Source organism: Pleurodeles waltl, chromosome 1_2 (genome assembly GCF_031143425.1).
Source record: "Pleurodeles waltl isolate 20211129_DDA chromosome 1_2, aPleWal1.hap1.20221129, whole genome shotgun sequence".
Lineage (NCBI taxonomy): Eukaryota > Metazoa > Chordata > Amphibia > Caudata > Salamandridae > Pleurodeles > Pleurodeles waltl.
Window position 1 is genome coordinate 1,153,333,678 of NC_090437.1, and position 24,320 is coordinate 1,153,357,997.

At 40.3% G+C, this 24,320-nt stretch overlaps 1 protein-coding gene across 1 annotated transcript in view; it reads right to left on the reverse strand.

Moving 5' to 3' along the window:
- LYAR (Ly1 antibody reactive) overlaps positions 1–24,320 on the reverse strand; it is a 113,424-nt gene that overhangs the window by 80,230 nt on the left and 8,874 nt on the right. The window contains exons 2-6 of the mRNA XM_069202889.1: positions 22,234–22,427; positions 21,301–21,415; positions 15,563–15,670; positions 9,634–9,717; positions 3,368–3,779 (exon numbers count right to left, since the gene is read on the reverse strand). Coding sequence (XP_069058990.1) covers positions 3,368–3,779; positions 9,634–9,717; positions 15,563–15,670; positions 21,301–21,415; positions 22,234–22,355 — 841 coding nt within the window. The 5' untranslated portion in view covers positions 22,356–22,427. The remainder of the gene's footprint in view (positions 1–3,367; positions 3,780–9,633; positions 9,718–15,562; positions 15,671–21,300; positions 21,416–22,233; positions 22,428–24,320) is intronic.

The following is a 24,320-nucleotide window of genomic DNA, read 5'->3' on the forward strand; positions in this document are numbered from 1 at the left end:
CTTAAGTCTTACGTATGGGAAAAGAAGTTAGCGATTTACCTGTTCCACTTGGCAACTTTAAATGCTTTTATTGTGTTCAAGGAAAGTTCTCCAGAGTCAAAGATTTGTGAAATTTCATGAGTCAGTGATAGAGAGCCTTATTGTGGTGGAACTGGCATGAGTTCCTAGAGAAGCAGTGGTGGAGGATGTGGCTAGATTGAAAGATCGCCACTTTGCTGAGCACATTACTCCCAAGACCAAAAAAGACTTTCCAGCTAAGAAATGTATAGACTGCTCAAAGGGGTATCTGGAGGGAGACTCGTATATACTGCCCAGATTGTCCTTCAAATCCTGGGCTATGTGTGGGTGGCTTTTTTAGGAGTTACCCACTCAAAAAAATTATTGGAAACTACCATGAGCGTAAACTGCCTGTTTGATATTTTCATATGTTCAGTTTCATGGTTGGCATTACGGTCATGTATTGTTAGTTTTTTTCATTGTAGTGTTGCACTTATTTTTTATTAGTTAGTGGTTTCTTTGTTGTTTAAAAAACAAAACAAAAAGTGATGGCGGTGTGCGTGGAGTGGTGCTTTGCTGGCGGTGTGTATGGAGTGGCGCTAGGCTGGCGGTGTGCGTGGAGTGGCGCTTGGCCAGTCCACACACTCCCATCAGCTGGTGTGATTGCTGTATCAGGCATGTGGGCGTATGAACGTGATGAGCCCTTGAATGGCGCTGTATGTCGATGCAAGTGTTATAATGTGCTGGGCCCGCATCTGGAGGCGTGAATGGTCTTGTGCATGTCATGTATGAAAGGTGTGGGAATGGACTGTAAAGCGGTTGGTGCCTTGTCGCGGCTTAACAGCTCACAAGCTGTGAGTCATTGGTTCCGTTTTTTGGCCTTTCAGTTGTTAACAGTGCATTTCATTTTAGTGAAATCTCTTGTTAATAACATTTGATCTACTGAACCATCACTCACCCTCATGCCAAATCCATTCAGTATGTGTGGTAAAATTACAAAACCTGCTCCGCTGTAATCAGGCGTCGCAGCACACCAACTTGGTTGGTGAGTGGGTGAAGGGTCTTTTTAACCTAACCTAAGTGCGTTTCTTTTCACAATTTAGTGTTGTGAACATCACAGAAGGATGTGGATACTTCAAAATGGTCTATTACAAAACCACCTGTTTCTGCGGGGTGAGGCTACCCAGCTGCAGCAGTCATCTAGAAAAACCTACCAAACCCAGACACTTAAAAAAAAAAAAAAGTCACCTGGTGGAGCCCAGGGAGGTGTGGCCTGCGTGGATCACTCAACATTTTCTTACCCATACTCCATGCAAACCTCAAAATCTGCTTAAAAGAGCGTATTTTCCTCACTTTTCTTTGTAGGGTCACCGTGCTGGCACAAATGTCCTACCACCCAGTGTTCCCCTCAGTTTTCCAAGTGAAATGATACCTCACTTGTGTGGGTACCCAAAGCAGAGTCAGCCTAAAAATGTATTTAAAACAAATTGGGCTCATCAACTTGCTGTGCTATCCCCTCAATCTCTACACGTCTTTGGCCTTTTCCTGTTGCAGGCGCCTGGGCCACCCACACAAGTGAGGTATAATTTTTTATAGGAAGACCTGGGGTAACCCTGGCTAGAAGGAAGTTAGTGTCTCCCCTCAGACTCCAGAACTTTCCATCACCAAAATCTGAGGAAAAAGGTTTTTTTTGTGCTAAATTTCGAGGTTTGCAAAAGATCTGGGTAACAGAACCTGGTGATAGCCCCACAAGTCACCCCATCCTGGATTCCCCTAGGTGTCTATCTTTGAAAAATGCACAGGTTTGTTAGGTTTTCCTAGGTGCCGGCTGAGCTAGAGGCCAAAATCCACAGCTAGACACTTTTCCAAAAACATGCCAGATTTCAATGTAAAAATGTGATGTGTCCATGTTGCGTTTCCTGTCGCGGGCATTAGACCTACCCACAAAAGTGAGCTACCATTTTTAATCGGGGGGACCTGCGGAAACACTGAATAGAAGAACAGTGTTATTGCACCTTGTCTTTCTCTAAACTTTGTCCTTCCAAATGTAAGACAGTGTGTAAAAAAAGACAGCTTTTTGAGAACTGCCCTGCAATTTACATGCTAGTATGGGGACCCCGGAATTCAGAGATGTGCAAATAACCACTGTTTCTCAACACCTTATCTTGTGCTCATTTTGGAAATACAAAGGTTTCCTTGATATCTATTTTTTTACTCTTTATATTTTTACCAAATAAATTGCTATATACCCAGTATACAAAGAAAACCCATTGAAGGGTGCACCTCATTTATTGGCTCTGGCTACCTAGGGTTCTTGATGAACCCACAAGCCCTATATGCCCCCACACAAATTAGAGTCTAGCAGACATAACTGTATATTGCTTTTGAAAATCTGAGACGGAAGGAAAAACCTAATAAAATGAGGGGAGAAATGGCTGGGTTTTTTTCACCTCAATTTCAATATTATTTTTATTTCAACTGTTATTTTCTGTAGGAAAACCTGTAGGATCTACCCAAATGCCCCCTTTCTGAATTCAGAATTTTGTCTACTTTTCAGAAATGGTTAACTGGCTAGGATCCGGCATTGGTTTCACACCCATTTTTGTCACAAACTGGAAGGAGGCTAAAAGCACAAAAAATAGTGAAAATGGGGTATGTCCCAGTAAAATGCCACAATTATGTTGAAAAATGTGCTTTTCAGATTCTGAAAGCTAGGAAGATGGTGATTTCAGCACCGAAACCCTTTGTTGATGCACTTTTCAGGGGAAAAAACCACAAGCCTTGTTCTGCAGCCCTTTTTTCACATTGTAAAAAAAAAAAAAGAAAGTGCTGTAGTTTGGCTAATTCCTTGGTCTCCTCCAGGGGAACCCACAAACTCTGGATACCTCTAGAATCCCTAGGATGTTGGAAAAATAGAACGCAAATTTGGCATGGGTAGCTTATGTGAACAAAAGGTTATGAGGGCCTAAACACGAACTGCTCCAAATAGCCAAAAAAAGGCTCGGCACAGGAGGGGAAGAGGCCTGGCAGTGAAGGGGTTAAGATAAGGGAAGGGACTGCAGACATAAACAGGGCTCTCCCTAGAGATTAAAACATTTTACCTGCATATCGCCAGTAACTGCATGTACACAGAGCTTGTGAAGGAGAAAATGTCTTCATGTACAGATGCGCAGCGTGCATGTTCGCGGACAAAGGTGATCACATGAAAGACAAAAATTTACTCCAGATTGTCTTCTTATGGATTACTTACTGCAGTGGTGGCTGGAATAAGCGGTGGTGCAACATGTGACATGAAGAAATTATACAAAATGGGTTGGTTTCACAACAAGCTTGTACTAAAGCCTCTTACAAACAATAGCAAATACAATACCTTCAGACGTGCAGTGTATTCTTTTCTTGAGATTGTCCTTGGTCTTCTTATACTCTGTTGTTTCAATGTTATGGCCATTCTCAGTCACTTCCACATTCAGACTGCTCTCCTTGCCATGCTTTCTTTTCTTTTTTTTGTTTTCCTTTCGATTGCACTCAGTAACTTCTTGCGGTTCCTCTTCTTCAACAGTTTCTTCAATTTCATGCCTACGCCTTTTGTCTTTTTTAATTTGAACATTATCCTGCAAAATGTCTCCTTTTAATTCTTTTTTCTCTTTCTTATTGTTTTTCTGCCTTTCTTCTTTGCGTTCCCTCTTACTCTTCTTCTCAGGACCTTCAGAAGTCTCTTCATTCAGTTCAACAGGGGGTGGTTCTATTTTAGTGGGCTGTTGTTCCTGGGGATTTACATTGTTCTTTGGAAGGAAAGCATCAAGTTACATGTTATTAAACTACTAGAAGATGTTTGTCAAATCACAATATGTAAACTATCTGTTATATGTTACTGTGACCATTTTTAAATGTTCTCATTTTTCAGAGAAATTAAACTTAAAGGTGATGGACTACTGAAACTTATCAATTTAGCAACTTTGTCTTTGCTTACCTGACAAAGCCGTCCTGGCTATACAATCTCTTTGATCAGATTGAAGGAAAATAAATACATAACAAAATTAAAAGGAAGAAGATACCAAGAAAGGACCCACTACATCAAGGTCATGCCACCCATGCTTGCTTAGCCTCGCCTATGTCGGTTCCTATTCTCCCTTAAAGGCAATCAAAAGGAGCAGAGATATACATTAGCTATCCTCTTCGTAATCCACTCAATGGACAACTGCTAAGCATAAATCATGGTGCGTTTAGATATCTCCTGTGTACAAAGGAACTAGCCAAAAATAAAATCTTAGCACGAGGAGACCAAACTAGACATCAATTCCCGAAGCAACATTTAAACACCTTATCTCTGACATTTAACTGTGTCGGTAACGCCACTGATGCAACCATAAAACATCACTCCAATAACATTAGAATTAAATTCCAAACAGGCAAGTGTATAAGCCTCAAAAACAAGCTCCAGGATCCTTAATAGAGCACACAATCTGGTGCAGCGATACCATATTTGCAAAAAAAAAACTACTGTCTAATTACAATGAATGTTAATTCCACCTTAACTATTGTTCACCTAAACGTATGCCACACCACAATGTGTCCTTCATGTCTGAGCTGACCAGGTAGGATAGGATAAAAACATACTCTGATCCCACACACTGCTATCCTTCCATTAGTAACCATTTCATGTTGCTGGCCCAACAACATTGTATACATATGATCAATCTATTAATGTGGATCATATTAAGGAAGAGGTATAATTTAAGGAGTAGTAATTGTCATGAAAAATATGATATTCTTTCATCATCCTAGATTCAACACTAGACCATAATGGAGGATTCTCCAGCACTAAAATGCGGGGCTAGGAGGGGTGAATTAGGACTATATCACAAGGTTCAATCAAATAATCTGCGCTGCAGTCAGATTAAACTATACAGAACTTCCAAGGTTCATGTGTGCCTTGAATGATCATCCTGCAGATTTCCTTAGTATGATTGCTATATGAGGTTAAACGAACTTCCAATGTTAAAAGCTGCCCAGTACCTTCGAGGTTTGAGAGTCCAAGCATACAAATATCAATGTAAAACTAGATGAGACACAATATACAAGTTAAACGGGTGCAAGAACTGGGTGGGAGAAGAAAGGGGCGTGAGGGATTGTATGTGGTAATGGGGTAAAGGATGTGTGTACAGATTACTGGGTAGTTTCATAACAAAGGAATTTTTTTTCCCCTTTAATTTGTGATGTGCTATCCTAGTCTTCAAGGTTAATGTATATCATTTTCAATTACAGTCATCTTAGAGAAGCAAGGCTTTCAAGACAGAACACACAAGGCAGTAGCTGTGAAGGAGATGGTGCATACTCAATTGTTAGAAAGTGAGCACATAAACATGAGGTGAAGGAGATAAATCAAAGCTTAATCTATTGAGGATGTCAAATACTGAATGCCTGGAATGAAACAAATGGGATTTTTTTAGGTTACTTTGGGTTGAAGGGAACTTTAGGTTAAGAAGAAAATTAAATGCTGAAGGAAACTTGTTTTCATATTTCTTCTCTCACTTCTTTATAAATTTACAGGTTCAACTGTATGCTATATTTTAATTCTGAAACAAAGTGATCACTTCTTACTCTTCATGAAGGACCTACTCAGAAGCTGTATGGTTGTGATAAGATATCGTTCAATCAAGCAATTAGTTAAGGAGTAGGTATATTTCCATAATCTGCTGCTCAGCAGAATTAACAGTGCTTTGGGAGGCCTGTAAGAAAAGGAGTGCACGGTTCAAAGTGTGACGTTTTGACTTAGTCAACATTTCTCTGGTGTGACAGCTGATCTCTGTATAGACAACACCTTTGTGTTTGAGCCTACTAATTGGTCTGGATACAAATTCAGTATTTCAACATACAGGAACCACAAGTATTTTTTCCTTTATTCACCTGGCATTGCAGTGCATAGCAGTAACCTAAAACACATTTATACCAAATTTATGAAGAAACAGCATACAATTATTCAAAAGAAACCTTGATCCTACAAATTTAGCACAGCACTGCAGTGACTCAATTACTGTTTACAAAATACAACAGTAGAGCAAGTCATCTTATGTATTAAGAGAAGCATCACTGATTGGCAAGAAAAAGCTGAATACTAGCACTTCAAAGCAACTGCTCACAATATCACTGAAGCGCCATAACCTAAAGATTCAAGTAGCACTCCAGAGACAGCTGCTTCTAAAGTGTCAGTCATAGAGCCGCTCCTTCACATGCAGTCCCAATACTTCGTAAGTAGAGGCAGTCATAAATTATTTGAACAACAAAACTCAAGCTTCAGATAAAAAGACCTAGATTTTATATAGTGTTTAATGTCAAATGTATCTGTGTAACTACAGTAAGTAACTCAATTTGATGGTGGTAAATTAATCAACCTTGAAAGAATGAAAGGATGAGTTTGCATTGCTGGTATTCAAACTTATTATCTGCACATCACACCAGATGTTAGCAGAGGGATCTTGCTGGCAGAATAGTCTACATTCACAAGGAGTGAAGCCTTCATGTACATTCTTTAAAAAAGTGAACATTTCTATCCCTCAAGACAGTTCACTGAGTGCTGAAAAGAAAAGATTTAATTAGCAGTCAGTAGACAGATTTGTTTTTTTTAAATAACATCTATTTCTACCTCCCTGAATCAGGTCATACTAAAACCCCTATAATAACTACACTCAAAAGTCATTATTAACTTTTGGTATATAGCCTTCTAAACCAGGATTCCTAATCTATCTGCTGCATCTTTAATTAATTGCACATAGCTAAATAAAATCAACACTTTTTCAATCATGGTGTATGGTGCATACCTCTTTTTTTTTTTAGTCCTCATTCAACCCCGCTTACTGAGCCACCTCTTAGTTCCTGTAACCTTCTGACCCTCTAACTAAGAGAGAGACTCTAGCCAGGGGATGCACCCTTGTATCTCCCAGTCTGCCTAGGCAAACCTGCCGGAGCATCAAACGGTGACTAATCATTGGACAAAAGAGAGAAAATAACCAGATCAATTTCACATAGTCTCAAAGTAGCAGATATTAACAGAAAAACAGATTCAAACTACTCCCTCCCATTTTAATAATGATGACCACAGTTCTGCGTTTCTCTTATAGCCCTGCGTATTTAAATCCATATTCGCCGCCCGGAGAGCTGCATTAAGCCAATCTGTATAGCTGAGGGAGCGCCTTCATCCAATTTTTGCAAATTTCGTTCCTGCCCAGCACAATTACGTAAAACAAAAATGTACGATCAGCTTTATTCACCCTGCTCCATATACCCTTCTTCCTGTAACTGCCCAAATATAATCAGTGGGAGTGATACATTAATTTTCCAGCCTAGCATAGATAATATTGCCACAAAAACCTCCTCCCAAAACAACCGAATAGCAGGGCAATCCAAGAACATATGTATATCCGTTGCTCCTAGCCTGCCACATTTTGGGCATTTAGTCACCTCCACCTTCTTAAACTTGGCAAGTTTTGCCGGTGATATATACGCTCTGTGTAGAGTATAAAGATGGTTTTTCCTTAATGGGGCAGGCTTCACTACTTCATACAGAGTCACAAACAACTTCTTCCACCATAACCCAATCTTGTCGCCTGACATCGTCTTGCCCCATAAATTGTTTGGTAGGACAAAATTCTCATCCAGAGTTTCTAATATTTCCCAATACCAAACCGCCAACCTCTTCACAGGTACCGAGCCCGTCAGCTCTAAAAAAGAATCCTCCAAAACATTTACCACTCCCAATCCCCCCTTAATTTCTTTTTCCCACTCTCTTATCTGTAAATATTTTAACCTGGACAGAGATCCATCCGTTATCCTTACCAATTCATACCATAAAAGTAAAGTACCCTCTCGCGAAAGCTCACCCCACCTTTCCACACCTGCCCTTTTGAGTGGTAATGCTAAGATATCTTGACAGCATTCTGGGGTGCCAGGGGAATCCCAGATAGGGGCCTGATAGCTGTAATAGTGTGCACCCAACCGTCATCTCAACTGATACCAGCTCCTTGCCAATCCTTGCAACACTTTTAATGTAACTTTTTTGAAAGATTTAGGGTCGCCGAATTTGAATAGAAAAGACTTTGAGGCCCCTTTCACAGATGAAACCATTGCATTATACATTCTGCCCACTGCTGAACCGTCTGGGCACAGAAACAACATCCTTGAGTTCTTAAACAAGAAAGCCCACGCATAATATGTCAAATCAGGTAGAGCCAGTCCTCCCTTTTCCCTTCTTCTGCATAGTTTTTTCCATGATATCCTCGGACCCTTTGAATTCCAAATAAAACTACTAATCGCCTGCTGCATTTTATCCAGGTATCCCTTATGCATTGCCAAAGGTATAGGTGCAAACACAAAATTCCATTTGGGGAGAATAAACATCTTAATTAAATTTATCCTCCCGAGAATCGTCAAAGGGAGATATGCCCATTTTTGTAGCATAGCTTTACATTCACCTAATAACTTTCGTGCATTCCTTTCCACTAAATCCTTCAGATTTTGGGTCACTAAAATGCCCAGGTACCGTATTTCCTGCTTATTTGATATTGACCCTACTTCCATATTCCACTGCATAGTTTCTGTTTTCCCCACATTAATCCGATACCCTGATATCCTTCCAAATTGTTCGGCGAGATCTTTAACTGTGTTAAAAGCTAAAGGCAGGTTATTAGTATATATCAGTAAATCGTCAGCATATAAAGAGATTTTCTTTTCCCAACCCTTGCAGCAAAAGGGGGAGATAAGAGGGTTTTGTCTGATTTTTCTAGCAAACGGTTCAATATACAAATTAAACAATATAGGCGACACGTGGCAACCCTGCCTAGTACCTCTTGAAATTGTAATGGGGTCGGTAAGTTTCCCATTCACCAGAATCTTGGCACGTGGTGATGTATAGATCTGGTCAATAACCCCACAAAACTTGGATCCTAAGTTGGCGGTGCATACCTCTTTTGTTAAAATATAGAATGCTAACTCATTAAAGATATTTCACTTTAAACAAAACAGGCTTCTTTTATAATCCACATACATTTGGAAGCCTGACAGAGGGAAATATCACTGACACATTTATTTCCATGCTAGATTAACTTAAAGCCACACAAAGAGGTTCAGTGACTTCAAAACAACTATCACCATACCTGGAAGGAAAGTGGGTTTTTTAGTTGTTTAAGGCTGCAAAAAACTCAAATAACAGAAACCTAGACTCCAGCTCAGAGGATCAAAGCTGGGGCCAAATTTAGTAGCACAAGTCCCAATTTACTACTAGTACTGTTAGGGTAATTTAAGCACCTTTATCTTTATTCCACATTAGATAAAACACAAAACATCTGTGTACTTTAAGAGACTTTTGTATCGCCTTTGTAAAGTCTGGGTAACACAACTAAGATAATGAGTGTAGCCATAAGCCATTTTTGGTCACTTAATTCTCCCTACCATCAACCCTGTGGTGGATTTCAAACAACAAAGATAAAGTGGTGCACTGTTTCTTTTATATAGAGGACAAACTAGAAAATAGTTTACTATAAAGCAGCATTAAGCATTTTATGCTTAACATTAATTACATCTCAGTTGAGGAGTGCCTCTGAACATTTCTGCACAATATAGAGAATTCAAACAATTACTTACACTGCTGTTTGCTTCTGAAAAAATCTCCCACACCTTCTCCTGTGTGGCTTGATCATAAATTTTCAAACTGTTCTTCATCCAGTTCTGCCAAAAGAAAATACGTCTGTGAAGCTGACACTGCACACTGGCTTATATTGACTACATAACAGAAAACAATATACCAAAATGAATATACCTGCACTTGGCATAAAGATACAAAACATTTCCAGACTTCCAGGATTATATGACCAGATTGTCTTCATAAATAGTTTTCTTTGGGTACATTTTATTTAAAGTTTTCCCTCTAAAATAAAAACACTATTCTTTCAAGTCCACTGATCTATGTTTCATTATTTTATTTCCTTCTAAAGTGTCAATGCACCCATCAGTATTACAGTGATTTACATAGAACTAATGCTAACATATACTAGGATATGTGTACAACAGCAACAGTGGAGAGTTAGAAAAAACCCTTAATCTTGAAAGATTATGTGGGATCGAACTGTTTAGCAAGAACTTGCATCACCCACAATAAAGATAATGTCACAGCAATGTTATTCCTTGTAGGAAGAGAAATGTACCTTTATTGCTGTTTAGGAAACTATGCTTAACGTCACTTAAGTGTCAATGTTAGCTCTACGATAAGAAATGCAATTACTCTGCAGCTAGTTCAGTCTCTTCTCAGGAACACCGTAGATTCGAGAGAGGTCCACATCTGAATGAAATGCTGCAGTCAAAGTGCAGCATCTGATACTTCTGGTCATGATCGTGATTCGAATTCTAACTCATCTGCTGATGGAAGTAGCGCACAGGACTAAAAGTAGGTAAAGTTTTGGGTAGGGACTGCACAGACCTCATCCGAATCAGGCAGCAGTCACTAATAGCCTTCTTCCATACCAGTCAGGGAAACAGTGCCAGGTGTTAAGGTGGTGAAAATCCCCAGTAAATGATGCGCATGGGTCCTTACGTCCTAAGGGCTACACTAAATGATATAAAGTCAAAGTAATGCAGCATGGGCAGAGACAGACAAGCTCTTACAACAGGAAGTAGTGCTGCCTGCAGGACACACCGATGCAACAATTAAGTGTGGAAATACACAGATTTCTCACTAAGGATCAGACTGCTCACCAGTAGAAGAAAGATGAAGCTGGTCAACAGTGCTGCTAAACAACACAGGCCCTCAGGCCTTCATAGCACTACTAAACAAAATAAAGTCAACATACTGAAGCATGAGCAGAGGCCATATGGGCCCCCACAAATGGGACGGTTTTGCTTCCAGGAGTCAGGCACAACAATGAAGGGAAGAGGCCACCATGACCTCTAGCTAGGGATCAGTGCACTCACCAGAGTAACACAGATGCAGCGGTAAGTGTGAAGGCACAAAGGCTCTCACACATTAGTGATTCTCACTTGCTGAACTCAGTGCAACTGCACCCTCTCAGGACTCTAAGTCTCTAATTTATGTCTCTGAACTTCCACCTCATACTAGTGCACAGAGATGCTGGACTTAAATCTCTAGTGTATATTAGGCTAGGTCTGCACATACCAGGTGCAACATCAGCAAGTCTTGTTCTCAGACCTGGTGTATAGTTCCTAACCTAATACAGGAGATTTTCTAAGATGTTGCCTCTAGTTCCAGCCTGCTAATTTAGAGGTGTACCAAGCTTTTTCAGGCAATATGGTAAACAATATTTAGAACAAAAGTTTCCGTTTGCATGCAGTACAGGGCAGCAGGCCTCCACCTGACTGGCCACTCAGATTCGAAGTGGTAGGAGACTACAAGACTAGACAAATTCAAGGTTCAAGGGCTCTCTTGTGTTGATTCGAAAACATCACATTAAAAGAATGAATAAATAGATCAAACATTAATTAAAGAAATAAATAAACATACAAATTAAAATCTGACCCTAGAGAACAGTTATTCTCTGAGCTAAATAAAGTGTGTGCATAAAATGATCAATTACATACATAATCACATACATGCTGAACTTACCAACTAACAGAAACTGTGTCCTTAAGGATAGGTTATGATTTATTCTGGGTGAGCCCACTGCACCTCTGGAGGCATCTATGTGCCAATGGGGACAGCCTTACTGAAGATAGATGTAAGTGAACTGATCTGAGGTGTATATACGGGGGGGTTGAGTTGCTCCACACCGGGGGACCTGAGAAGTGAAATGAGCAATCTGCATGGCTGTGCTGGGTCCTTATGACCCTGCCTAACTGGAGAGTGTCAGACTGTAAAGACCCGTTGATACTATACTGCCTAAAGTGCTCTCAAACACAAGGCTTTGCTATTTCATAGAACACAGTCTGCACTAGACACAGTGCTTTTGAGCTGTTCCTCTGCTGGAAAGGCATCCCATAGAAGGTATGTGTGGCTTAAGAGAAGTGATCTTTCTTAAGGTGCTAAAAGGCTTCACATAGCCAAGTTATAATGTTGCAACAGTCAATTCTTGAAACAACACAGGCCCAAACTACTTTGTCATGAGGTTCTTATTAAAGAAAGTCTACAATTTTTTCAGGGCACTTTAAGGCGTAAAAAGCACGATGTAAAAACTGCATTCACTTGTATTTTCAAGACAAGCTCCCTCTCGAGGATAACTCCCAGCCCAAGAGATTTGATCTTAGTTGTGCCAGAGGAGAATCACCAAGGGAGGAGTGAGGCGAGGTGGCGAGGGAGCCACAGTCAAATACAGTTTTTCCTTGGGTATTGTCCTTGCCTACTAACATAAGGTCTCTTTTATTAGTGTTTAGACCCAAGTCTGAACCACTAACCGGAATTCTGTTAAATTAGTGGATGATCAGGGTACTTGGTGATCAAGCAACAGAATCAGTTATGTGTAATCTGCATAACACAATACAAAATAGACATGATTAGTGATGATTATGATTAGTTGAATCAAAGCATGCAGATGTACTTTGAAAGCATTATTGAGGTATGGATCCCTGCAAAACTCCAATTCTTGGACCGATAAGGTAGAAGAGCCAACGTAAGAACTGCCTTAGAAAAAGGAGGTACACCGTGATTCTACCAGTCCTCTGATTCCTAGCTCTCTAAGGCAGGTCAGAAGAACAGGATGATCTACTGTGGTCAAAAGAAAGAAATAAACAACTGACACAAAGACTGTTAAGCCATGCCTCTATCCCTCAAGCTTTTTTTTTTTTTTTTTAACAGACCAAATTACTTATCATTTCATTAATTTATTTTTCCACTATTGAAGTGGGAGAACCAAGAACCTGACATTAGGGATATCTACACACTACGATCAAATATGAAGCACAACAACAAGTAAGACATGGAATCAACTTTAAGCCAATTCATGCATCTACTACAGCTATAATTGTGGCTCTAGCAATCATCTTAACAGGAGATCAGAGAGGCACAAAAAAATAATAATAATAAACACAACCGAAAAAAAGCGAGCCATGGTTGCCTAGTGACTTCATCTCCCTATTTGTAAAGAAAGATTTAAACTGGTCAAGCAGAGAAAAATTCCAGAAATGATCTTTTCTGATAAATACAACGGACAATTCCTCATCATTCTGTAAGCCTCAGCTTAGTTCTGATAATGGGAGACTTTAAATTGAGGGTAGGTTAGCCCAACTCTAAATATGTTCTTGGAATCTTGGGAAAAAAATTCTACATTTGGGTTTCGGCCACGTTGTAAATGTCCCAAAGCACACACAAAGGAGGGTCACAAACACACACACACACACACTATTCTATCACTTTGTGGAAAGTGCAAAACTAAGAGTACATCTACACAGATGGCCTGATCATTCCTTAATATTTTTTCAGGTAACAACCAACAATGCACCAATCTAGCTCTCAAAGGAAGTTGAACAAACATCCATCTAAATTGGCACTCTCTCAGTAAACCAAAAATCAGGAATTACACTACCCGATAAGTAGTTCAACACAAAATGAACTGAACTAAAAAGAAGAACCTGACAGCTGGTGCAAGGAAAGTGAAAGGCATCAACTACGGAGGACAAGACAATCTGCAAGAAGTTCAGGAGGGGCTTCCATTTAAAGGTATGTCAGATGAAATACACCAATAAGCCATCACAAGCATCTTCAAAGAATTAACAACACCAGAAGTGTGCAAAATAAACCCCTGTCCCTCCTTAAACTAAAGTAATGACCTACGGTCAATCTTAGAACGTAAGCCTCTAAAATTAAGGAGAACATCAGGTCTACACTGTCCCATCCCTTTCACACTACTGTCAAGACATGTCACTCCCACTATTTAAACTTGTGGATTAGGAAGAGGTATTGAGAATAGCATTGAAACCCCCCCCACAGATGTAAGCAAGTCATCAGACCCTTACGCATAAGCCTGTAAGCAACAATTCACCACAACTTTCAACCAGGATTTCCAGAATGTTTTGTCCCTAAATTAAACAGGCTATTATTGCAGTTTGAAAGAGTCGTCAATAGCAGACCCAAAGCTTTGGTCATCTACCACCTCATTCAACAGCTTGCATTTGGGCAGCAGAAACTGTGAAAAAGAAGTTAAAAACAACAACAACAAAAAAGTGAAGCAAAACCATCTTCTGCTTGATCATTAACAAGAGTTCAGAACCTCAAGATTCAAAAAAATCTGTTAATTTATTAACACTACAGTGGAAATCCTTATACAAAAGGATGACAATCTATGTCTGTTCTGATAAGTTCAGCCTCACAGCTGCATCTGACACAACTGATCATATAATCTCTTTCCACAGGCATCATTAGGAGAACTCCAGATTGGAATAGTCCCTTCCTCCTTTAATGTGGTCACAGAGTACAAACTGGGGGTCACATCATCTCCTACGAAGAATAAGATGGCTCAGAATTCTATTACTCTTCACCTTATACATGCAACCATTGGCCCACCTCCTAGAAAAACAAGGAGTACAATTGCAAATGCATGCTATTAGACCAAGATAAGTATTAAATTACAGGAGAGCAAGTAAAAATGCCCACCACTAAAATTACTAAGCTTCCATCAATCCTTTGGGTGTGTCACTGCATGATCACAGTGGAAGTAGTCAGTAATGGGAAGAGTCTTGAGCTTTGTTCAGCAGTAGACTCAAAAACATGTAGAGTATCTGCTATATGACATGGATCTACTGCACATATAAACACACAGGGTAAGTCAGAATCGGGAGCAGGATGTCAAATGGGCACTACCAAATTACTGATATTAGTATCTTAATAAAACACCCTTTAGTGTATGATGTTTTCAGTGAATGTTTTTGGTTATGATGTTTTCAGTGAATGTGTTTTTGGGATAATTTAGTTTAAAGGTTTCAGTACAGGGGTACACCATTGTATATGGACGTTGGTGATTACTGGAGGCAGGGTATGGCCAAATGCCACATCGTGCCTACAATCCTCAAACTCCAAGTACTCACAAAGCATCAGGTACAGGACACAATGCATGGCATTGGGTCTATACACTTTCATTAATGACTTGCCTTTAGCCATGACTTGTAGACACTGGGAGCAGGGCTACCACTTGCATGTACTTGCCCAACCTCCATAATGTAGGTTATGGTATGTGGCCCCTTGCCATGCTGTGATCCTAGCATCCCACAATCAATATACACAACCTTCTGATATGCCCTTTGCTAATTTCCACCCCTAGGCCCCCACCCAAACAACCCATCACCTCCAAAAAAAAAAAAAAAAACAGGATGTTATGCCAAAGGCTGTTACCCATTTCTTCTAAACTGATATTTCTTTTAATTCCCCCTGGCAGTGATTTGGTCTTTGTCACAATTTCATAATCCCCTACAGAACAGTAGGGGATTGGGGGGGGGGGGGGGGGCGGTGTTGGGAGGAGAATGTTGAGGGGAGAACTGAGCCTTGCACTTAAGCCTAATATGGTTTTAATTAGCTTTGCTGAATTTGAAAATGATCAGAAAAGTAACAAGTTTTAAATGCAATGAGATAGCATACCTGAAATTTTGTTCTCTTCCTGGGAATATTGTCATAAGTACTCATTTGATTTAAAATGTCCCTCAGCTTTGGACTAATGTTAGACTTTTTCATGAGTTCATGGACTTTCTACAGGATAAACAACAAAAAATAGTTAGTTTAGTGGTTCAAGAAAATGCAATTCACAACAAAAACAGGATGTTTATAGAGGTATTTCAAGTACGAGGAGGCACTTTGGCCACTTTCTTTCAGTGGTTTATCATCACTGCCTTAAGCAAGCGACCCAAAGTAGTCATGGTGCTATTAATAAATCATCAAGATCAGTCAGTGACTCCGCCTCCCTACTCAGACACTACTCTCAAGAATTCAAAAGGCCTTCTGGCTCATCGCACATTGCAGATCTCTGGTTTATAGTGTGTCAGAAATGGTTTAAACATGGTCTTTAATTAAACACCTTGCCCCTATTGCAGGGTACAATATCATATATGTGACTCAGAGAACAGTCTCCAATGTATTTGATGGTGGTATGGGGCTCCTCATTTTACATATAAGGTATGGCACAAACCAGGACATTTGAAACACCAACGCACCACTCTAGTCAGGGCAAGTAAGTTACATACCAAATATAACCTGCGCTCACCCCGGGTAACTTGGCACAGAGCAGTCAGGCTTATCCTCAGAGGTCATGTGTCAAGCGTTTGTGCAGCACACTATCACCTGTGACACAATAAATACACCACACAGGATTTTATATATATATATATATATATATATATATATATATATATATATATATATATATATATATATATATATATACACACACACAGAGAGAGAGAGAGAGAGAGAGAGATCTCACACAACCCAAGACATCACAGAACATACATTTTGTGCAAGGAGTAGCAAGCTATTCATCATACTGATAATGAGAGAATGGCGATGATGTACATTAGACAGTACCTTGCAACTTAAGGGCAAGGTCATATAACCAAACTGTGTGAATCTTAGGCACTAAGCGTATGAAGTAACTGCTATAATAGGAGCCTGGACCCTAATAGTGCAAGAATCTACACAAACTGCACTGCACATCAGGAACTACTAAGGCCAGGCAATGCATCATGCTATGGAAGTCACAGGAACACAGACCATAACATTGGCATATGGGATGCATCACACAAATCACCATAAACATTTACGGGGTGCCAGGACACCTGCCCTTCTACCAGGTACAATTCAGTAATATTTGTTTGCAACCCTTCTGGGCAACGATCTGGCTGTAACAACTGAACAAAGTTGAGCACACAATAACTGGTGCTGTTGACTGGGTTATGGCAGCAGCAATGGAATAAGTGGCCCTCACCAAAACTAGGCCAAATGGCAGCAGGGACCCTGGGGCCGCACAAACAAGGGCTGGCGCATCCTTCAGGACAAGTGTGGTAGTTGAATTTGTGGCGTCATGTATAAATGTACCTGTTAGGGAGCAGACGGCGCTGTGCATCTTTTATAGGGATTACGGTACTTCTGTGCAAGTCTTCACAGAGACAACCCCCCTCGTTCCCTTGAGGGTGTTGATGTGGTGGGCTACTATTCAAATATGAAGTGACCCATGGGCCCAGCCCAAGGTGAGGAAATGCAGGGGAGAGGAAATGCGCTGCCAGTGGTAGTGGGAGGACCTCTTCTCAAAGGTTTGCGGCCCGGGCTGCAGCTGCGATAATTCCTATGGGCAGGGAGCTCAGAGTGCGATGGTTCCTGGAGGCAGAGAGCCTCCACGTCATCCAGGACACCAAGTGACGCAGGCAGGGTTCCTGATCCGGGGCACAGATTCCCCCATCGGGAGGAGTCCAGCCATGCGAACAAGGTAAGCTCCTAACCCTGTCTAACTCTGTGCCTGGGCTAATGGAGTGGGCCCCGCAATTCTATGAACACAGGCGGATCTGGGGCACAGAGCAAGCTCTTGATAGCAATTCTGGCGAGGGGTTCCCGGCTCAGAAAAATGGCCCATCAGCTGAAAGGGAAGGGCACACTTAGCTAAGGTGGACACGGCACTAGTAGTGGGTGAGGCCGCACTTGCGAGCCTGATAGCTTAAAGTTGACCAGCGCTGCTCACGTGCTGAGGAAAAGATGACGACGAATCACCAGATTGTTAATGTCACAAGCCAGGCATCCAAGCCCTGGGAGAGCACTTGAGATTGGAGACACAAGAGGTGCAGAAAGCAGGTAGACCAGCAGTCTTTGTGGGTGATCTCTCCTGGTAGTTCCACAGGGCCTAGTGCAAGCCAAGTCGGGGGAAGGGCCAGGGCAAGCAATCCTAGTGAGTCCTTTAAGCCACCCAGCAGCAGCAGGTGGCAGGTCAACAAGAAAAGAACAGTCCAGATGAGTCCTTTGTGAAGTCAAGCAGTCCCTCTGGCAGGGGTTCGGTCCCACTTTCTAAAGTGCTCTCCTTGTCGGGGGCAGAGCCCCTTTTACTTATACTCAAAAATGCATTTGTTCGGGGGAGGGGGGGTGGGGGTGGTAACTTTTTCAAGCCAAACACAACACCCTTTCAAACCCAGCCCTGTCTCCAGACATCAGTAGGGGGTAATCAGTCCATTGTGTGAGGGCAGGACACAGCCTATTCACATGTAATGTGTGAACAACCCTCCCTCTCCCCAGCCCAGGAAGACTATTGATATGCAGATGCCTCTTCTGTCACACCCAGCCCTTTTTTGTGTGATGGCTGTCTGGAAAGAATGCACCAAGTGGAGCCGTCAGTCTGCCCCAGGCATGGATTGGAGTCAGGCTGCAAAAGCACTAGAGTTATAAGCACAGAGAAATGCCCACTTTCTAAAAGTGGCATTTCTTCAATAGTAATAACAATTCCACCTACACTAATAAACAGGATTTTTCACTACCATTTTAAACATACTAAACATGTCCCGCTATTCCTCATAGATCAGAAGATACCCCTTAGACATATGTCAGGGCATTTTCAATGCAATACTATGAGAGAAGCAGTACTCACAAAAGTGAGAAACTAAATAGGCTGTTTGTCACTACTAGGGCATGTAGTACATAAAGACGTATGTCCTGCCTTTTACATAGACAGTACCCTGCTCATAGGGCTATCTAAGGTCTACCTTAGAAGTGTAGGAAAAGGGGAGTTTAGGCCTTGGCAAGTAGTTTGACTTGCAAAGTCAGTGGCAGTAAACTGCGCATGCAGGCCCCGCTGTGGCAGGCCTGAGACATGTTTGAAAGACTACTGTGGGTGGCGCAATCCGCCCTGCAGGCCCACTAGTAGCAATTAATTTACAGGCCCTAGGTATACGTTATACTATTTTACAAGGGACTTATAGGTAAATTTATTAAGCCAAACATGGGTAAACCAATTTTACCAAGTTGTAGGGTGGTAAAGTGCCCAGAGTACTAAAGCCAAAAAAAGAGGGTCAGAAAAATAGAAAGGAAAAAGGCAAAGGGTTTGGGTATAAACCTACAGAAAGGGCCATTTTTTTAACACCAAACTTGATAACCTTTTTCACAATCATAATATTTATATTTTGTGTAGTGAAGGATTTTACCAGCCTTTAACAGCAGCGTACAGTGGAAAGAAGCTGTGAAAAGCTCACTCACAAAAATAACATACAACTATAGGAGCATCAATACAACCCTCCATTTACCCACACAGAAAATGCCCTGCAGTCAGTCAAAAAGCAGACATGAAACTTACACTGAACAGTTGCAACAAAAGCAGCAACAGTGGAAATATCCCTTGTTCAATTCTGAACTCGCATAAGGGATATCAAAGTGAGTAAACAACATGGCTTAGTCATGTAGAAAGTTAAAGCAATTTTAGTGTAGACATGCAGGGGTGTAAAATTCCAACAGCCCGACGCCCAGGATACATTGTTTGGGGTCAAGGACAACAAGTTCTCAGATTTATTTTGTCCTTGGGACAAGAGGGCCCAACCCCTTGCAGCACACACCTTTTGGCTGCCAATTTACAGTACCACCTTATGGAGCAGGGTAGTGAATTATTTGTAGTTGAGGTAATATTTGGGTCCATATATAATGCTGTTGGAACGTGTAGTTATGGTTTATTAATGCTAAGACTTTATTAATAGTGTGAGCACTCTAACTAAATGTTGTAAACTCGAAGTGCACTACTGACAGTGGCTACATATAATGCTCCCAGAATGTTCTCTGATTAAATGCAAATATATGCAAAAGCTTGAAAAAACGATTGACAATTCTTTGCTTAAAAAATAAAATGTTCACAAAAAATGCAATTAAGGGAAAAAAAAACATTTTGCTCAACTACTGTGAATTTTTAGGTACCATTTCTTTGGAGCATCGTTTGGTAAAATGCGTTGATGCATGCTATTGTTTCAAAAAATTATAATGGAAAGTTAGTGTAAACAGTTTCAACAAGATTATGGGACACTGGTGGTCAGTCTTTCAGCTTTGTCAATGCGTGTCTTGTTTTGACATGGCATTAGTAAAACTTTATTGTTGTGGGAGCTGCTGTCCCCTCACCATTGTAACGAATATTAGCAAAAATCAAAAATATTTTTTGGTTTAAAAACGGACACATTGTCATAGTAGTTCCTGACACTGAACAAACCTACTTTATGTGCCTATATGCTCCTTGTGAAAGAGCAGATTAGGATCCTTCACAGTGAAGCCAGCGGACAGATGGAAAGAGAGAACATTTTAATAAAAACAAAAGGCCTTGGTTAACACCAGACCTATCCAGGGGCCCAATTCTTAAATAAAGTCACAAAAGTGCACCCATGGTGTAGGTCTTTGCATTAGTGCAGATTTACGTATTTATGAATTTACAAGAATTTGCAGAAGTAGACCATGAAATCGTACTCCTAGGAATATTTGTGAACTCTATCTTAGCACGAGCGAACATGGATGTGTAGATGTATTCATGAGAAAAACTGTTCAGCATTTACAAGTTCACCTTCCCTCCAACCACTTTTTTTCCCGAACCCTGGAAGAAGTTTTACTTATGACCCTTGACAGGAGTCAGTTTCCAGCCTTTCTCAGTATGGGAAATTAGAGAAGAGCTGATGAAAATCTTTAAAACATGCAAGTTAGTCGACTTGCATAGACTCAAAGGGGCATTCCAACCCTGGAACTATTGCTTACCACTGGCAGTTTGATGGAAAGGTGGCAAAATAAGGGCATTTCTAGTGTTCAAGCCCTACTATAGTATTAGCCCTGCATAATCAGAGGTGATTATCAGAGCTCTTTTACAATGAGATTGTTGCCATAATTTGTCACTGCACTACATGTCACCAAAGGGACAAGTAGATTTATGAAGCAATTTTTCCCATTGACAAGTAGATATTTTATTAAATTCCATACCCCTGACGTGAAGAGATACAAACCTGTAGAAAAGAAAATGTTACAAATGTACTTTGTATACATCGCTACTAAGGCTTCACCTAGAACAGTGTGTATATTTAGGAAGTGCTCTGCTGCAGCCTTGTATCGTGCTTGTTTCTGAACCTGCATATGCAGGCTAGTTTCAAGGCAAAATAAATATCTGTCTGATTGACAGAGACCTGCTGTCATGGTCGTGAAGTTACGAAAACCTGAAATGCAGGATCACAATCATTTTGCAAGATTGTAGTGTGGCAGGGTTCATGACACGATTAAGTCACAACTTGCCTGGCGTCAACCAGGTGTAAGTTTAATGTTGGAATGTGCAAATATTTGGCCTGCTATTTATATGTATATTACAATACCTATTGTTATGAACCACACTGTCTCACCTCAATCCATTGCAGCTGTTTCACCTCCCCTTTGTTAGCTTTTGCTTCGAAGCCCTTACCACCATATTTCTGATCTTCACTTATGCATTTTAAATGAAGCTTAAAATCATCACCCCTTGAAAAAGAAAAAAAGAAAAATACACAAGTTACATAATTATTAGAAACTAAAATCGGAAAACTAACAGCCAAGAAAACAGGGCAGAATAACACCCCAGATTAAAGGTCGAGGAGCTACATTTAACTGTTCACTGATTAGTGCTTTTTAGGATTAAAAGAAAAAAAGGGAGGTCACTATGTCATCAGGGATGTGCTGCTTAAATCAGTGGGCAACAACAGCTCTGAGCAACAAGGATGAGCTCTATCGTCTAAATAAGCTTTAAAGCGGGCTTCGAAAACTAATTACCTTTATATTTAAATTAATTAAAACAATCATATTTAAAGAAGTGGTTTGAAAATGAGGAACAGACATGAAAACGACATTTATAGCCCTCTAACAACTACATTTAAATAAAATACAGACAAAATTAGTAGAAAAGTGCCTGTAGCGTAGAATGTTTAAATTTTATACTGCTGGCTATCCGAATATCACAAGATTTTGAAATTTCTCAAGGAGTCTGGGGAATTTATTTGGCTGGAAAAGTCTTCATTCTCCAGGACCCTGGGACAAATCTAGCTTTACAAGCTTTTGTGCTGCAGAGGAAAAAATTAGTTCATAAACACCATACTTGGAGCTATGCCCCTGAAGGATGGACCTGTGATGAATGAGAGTATTACATCTATAAACAGCGTACCTCACACCCATGAGTAATTTTTAGATGATCGAACTAGGAGAAAAAAATGTACTGAGCTTTGGATCCTATCAGTCTAGATAAAGTTGTCTGGGGCTCTACATAGCTTCATTTTTAACAACAAAAGAACGTTGTAAGCACTTACCAAAAGTCTTTGCCACAATCAATACAAGAAACGGATGTACTTCTTCGGCATACATTTAAGTGCTTTTCCATTTGCACTTTCTTCAAAGATTCCCCGCAGGCATTGCAAGTGAAAAACACCATTTTGGAGATGTACTCAAACTAGAAGATTCTCCTGAAAAACAGCTGCCTATCTACAATCATTTAGCATTATTCCTGTAAGAGAAAGGAAAGTTTTGGTTTGCCCTGCTTTAGTCATAGAATGTCATTAATAAAAACGATGTATGACAGGATTATTTAAAATCAAGGAGGAAGGATTCACAGGACCAAAAGTGTGACCATGCAATGTTAACCATCTGAGTTACATGTTACGGTAAATAAATGTCACATGAATACGACGTACAATAGAAGTAAAAGCAGAGGTAATGCAAAAAGCTTAAGGGAATCACATATGAAATCAGGGGACCTACAAAGAAGCAAGAACCATCACAGTGGCTGAACAACTACCTACCTAAGACAGCCCGTGCAAGGCGTCAAGGCAAAGTCACTCTATAAATCACCAGTGGAAAAGGAGTAAATCAGAGAGTAAACCTTCTTCACTTTGCATAAAAATCCGAAACATCCCAACTCACAACAGGCTAGCACCATTAGCTTTTCAAGAAGTATCTTATTGACTTAACAAGGGCATCCTCCTAATTCCTGCTTTCCCTGGCCCAACATAATTTTCCCACTTTCCTATTACTATTTTACTCTAAGTGATTTGTTTTTTCTCAGTCTAGGGTTTAGTTACAGATGCCATTTTGCTATGCACAACACTATTTTCTTTCCTGGATCAGAAATAGCACAAATTCTTAGCACACGTTGCACAAGAAAATGCCACATTATTTAATCAGCTAATACTAAAACAATTAAGTAACAGGTCAAGTCAAGAAAAACTTTATTTCGGCCAGACAGGCCATACAAGTCAGCATACATTACTACAAAATAATACAGATAAAATTAAAACGTCAACAAATATAATTTAAATTCATTTGTCAATATATCACACATATCCACAAATAACTTAAAAATAGCAACCTAAAACATTATTTCATAAAATTGCTATAATAGGTAAAAGACAGAATTGCAGCGCTATAAGCCTAGAGACATATAAATAAATTATTGAATGTCAGATACAACACAAATCACAAAAGTGCAAGTGCGATCAACAGGTTTCCCCCAGAAACAGTTTATTTATCAAGACTTTTTCTGGCTTTTACAGCAGAGCAAGTAAAACAGTAGATAGCGGCACTGACTAGATCTGTTTGCAGCAGCCGATGGTAAGTCATTGCATCCTTACAATGCCTAATATTTAAGGCCACAAGGAGTGGAATTCATATACTCCTTCTCTGCTCATGATATAGTTCACAGAAGAAAACCATGTGTAGCTGTGATTGAGGCATATAGGAATCACATGGACATAGTATTAGCTCTTTAGAAGAATACACATTTGACGGATAAGCCACCAAAGATAAGCCAAACATAACTGAAACCTAACTAAATAATATCTATGGTGCTGTGGCACCCTTAGTAGGTATGGCTCAACTTTGGGGGTCGCACAGAGATGGAGGTAAGCCACCACCATCCCCTTACCTTGTTCATAATTCCACCTTTCTTCCTTTAGCCAAACTGCTAATTCACCCTTAACCCCTGAGCTGACCAGTTAGTTCACGGACCGTGTGTTTGTAATTAATTAGGATCAGCTGATGATACCAAGAGTTTCCCTCACAATTATAAGCCATTTACATATGTATATCCCATCAAGATGTAAACAATCTAGGATCAGGGATTGGGTTAATGCTACTTTGGGCCTATTCCACACTGAAAGCCACAGTGCTATATGGGCCAGCTTTACCTTGTCCTCCAGAAATGGGAGACCTAATTCCTTGTGAACTATGGCGGCAGGTATACCGCCAGGGAGTGACAACAGTTTTTTAAGAGATTTGTTCTCACTTACCTGTAGAGAGAACATATCAATATACCCCCACACACCCGCACCACATGTGAAAATAGGAGTGGGCCTGGCTTGATAAATAGTAATAAATGTTTCAAGTGGAATAGATCCTATCC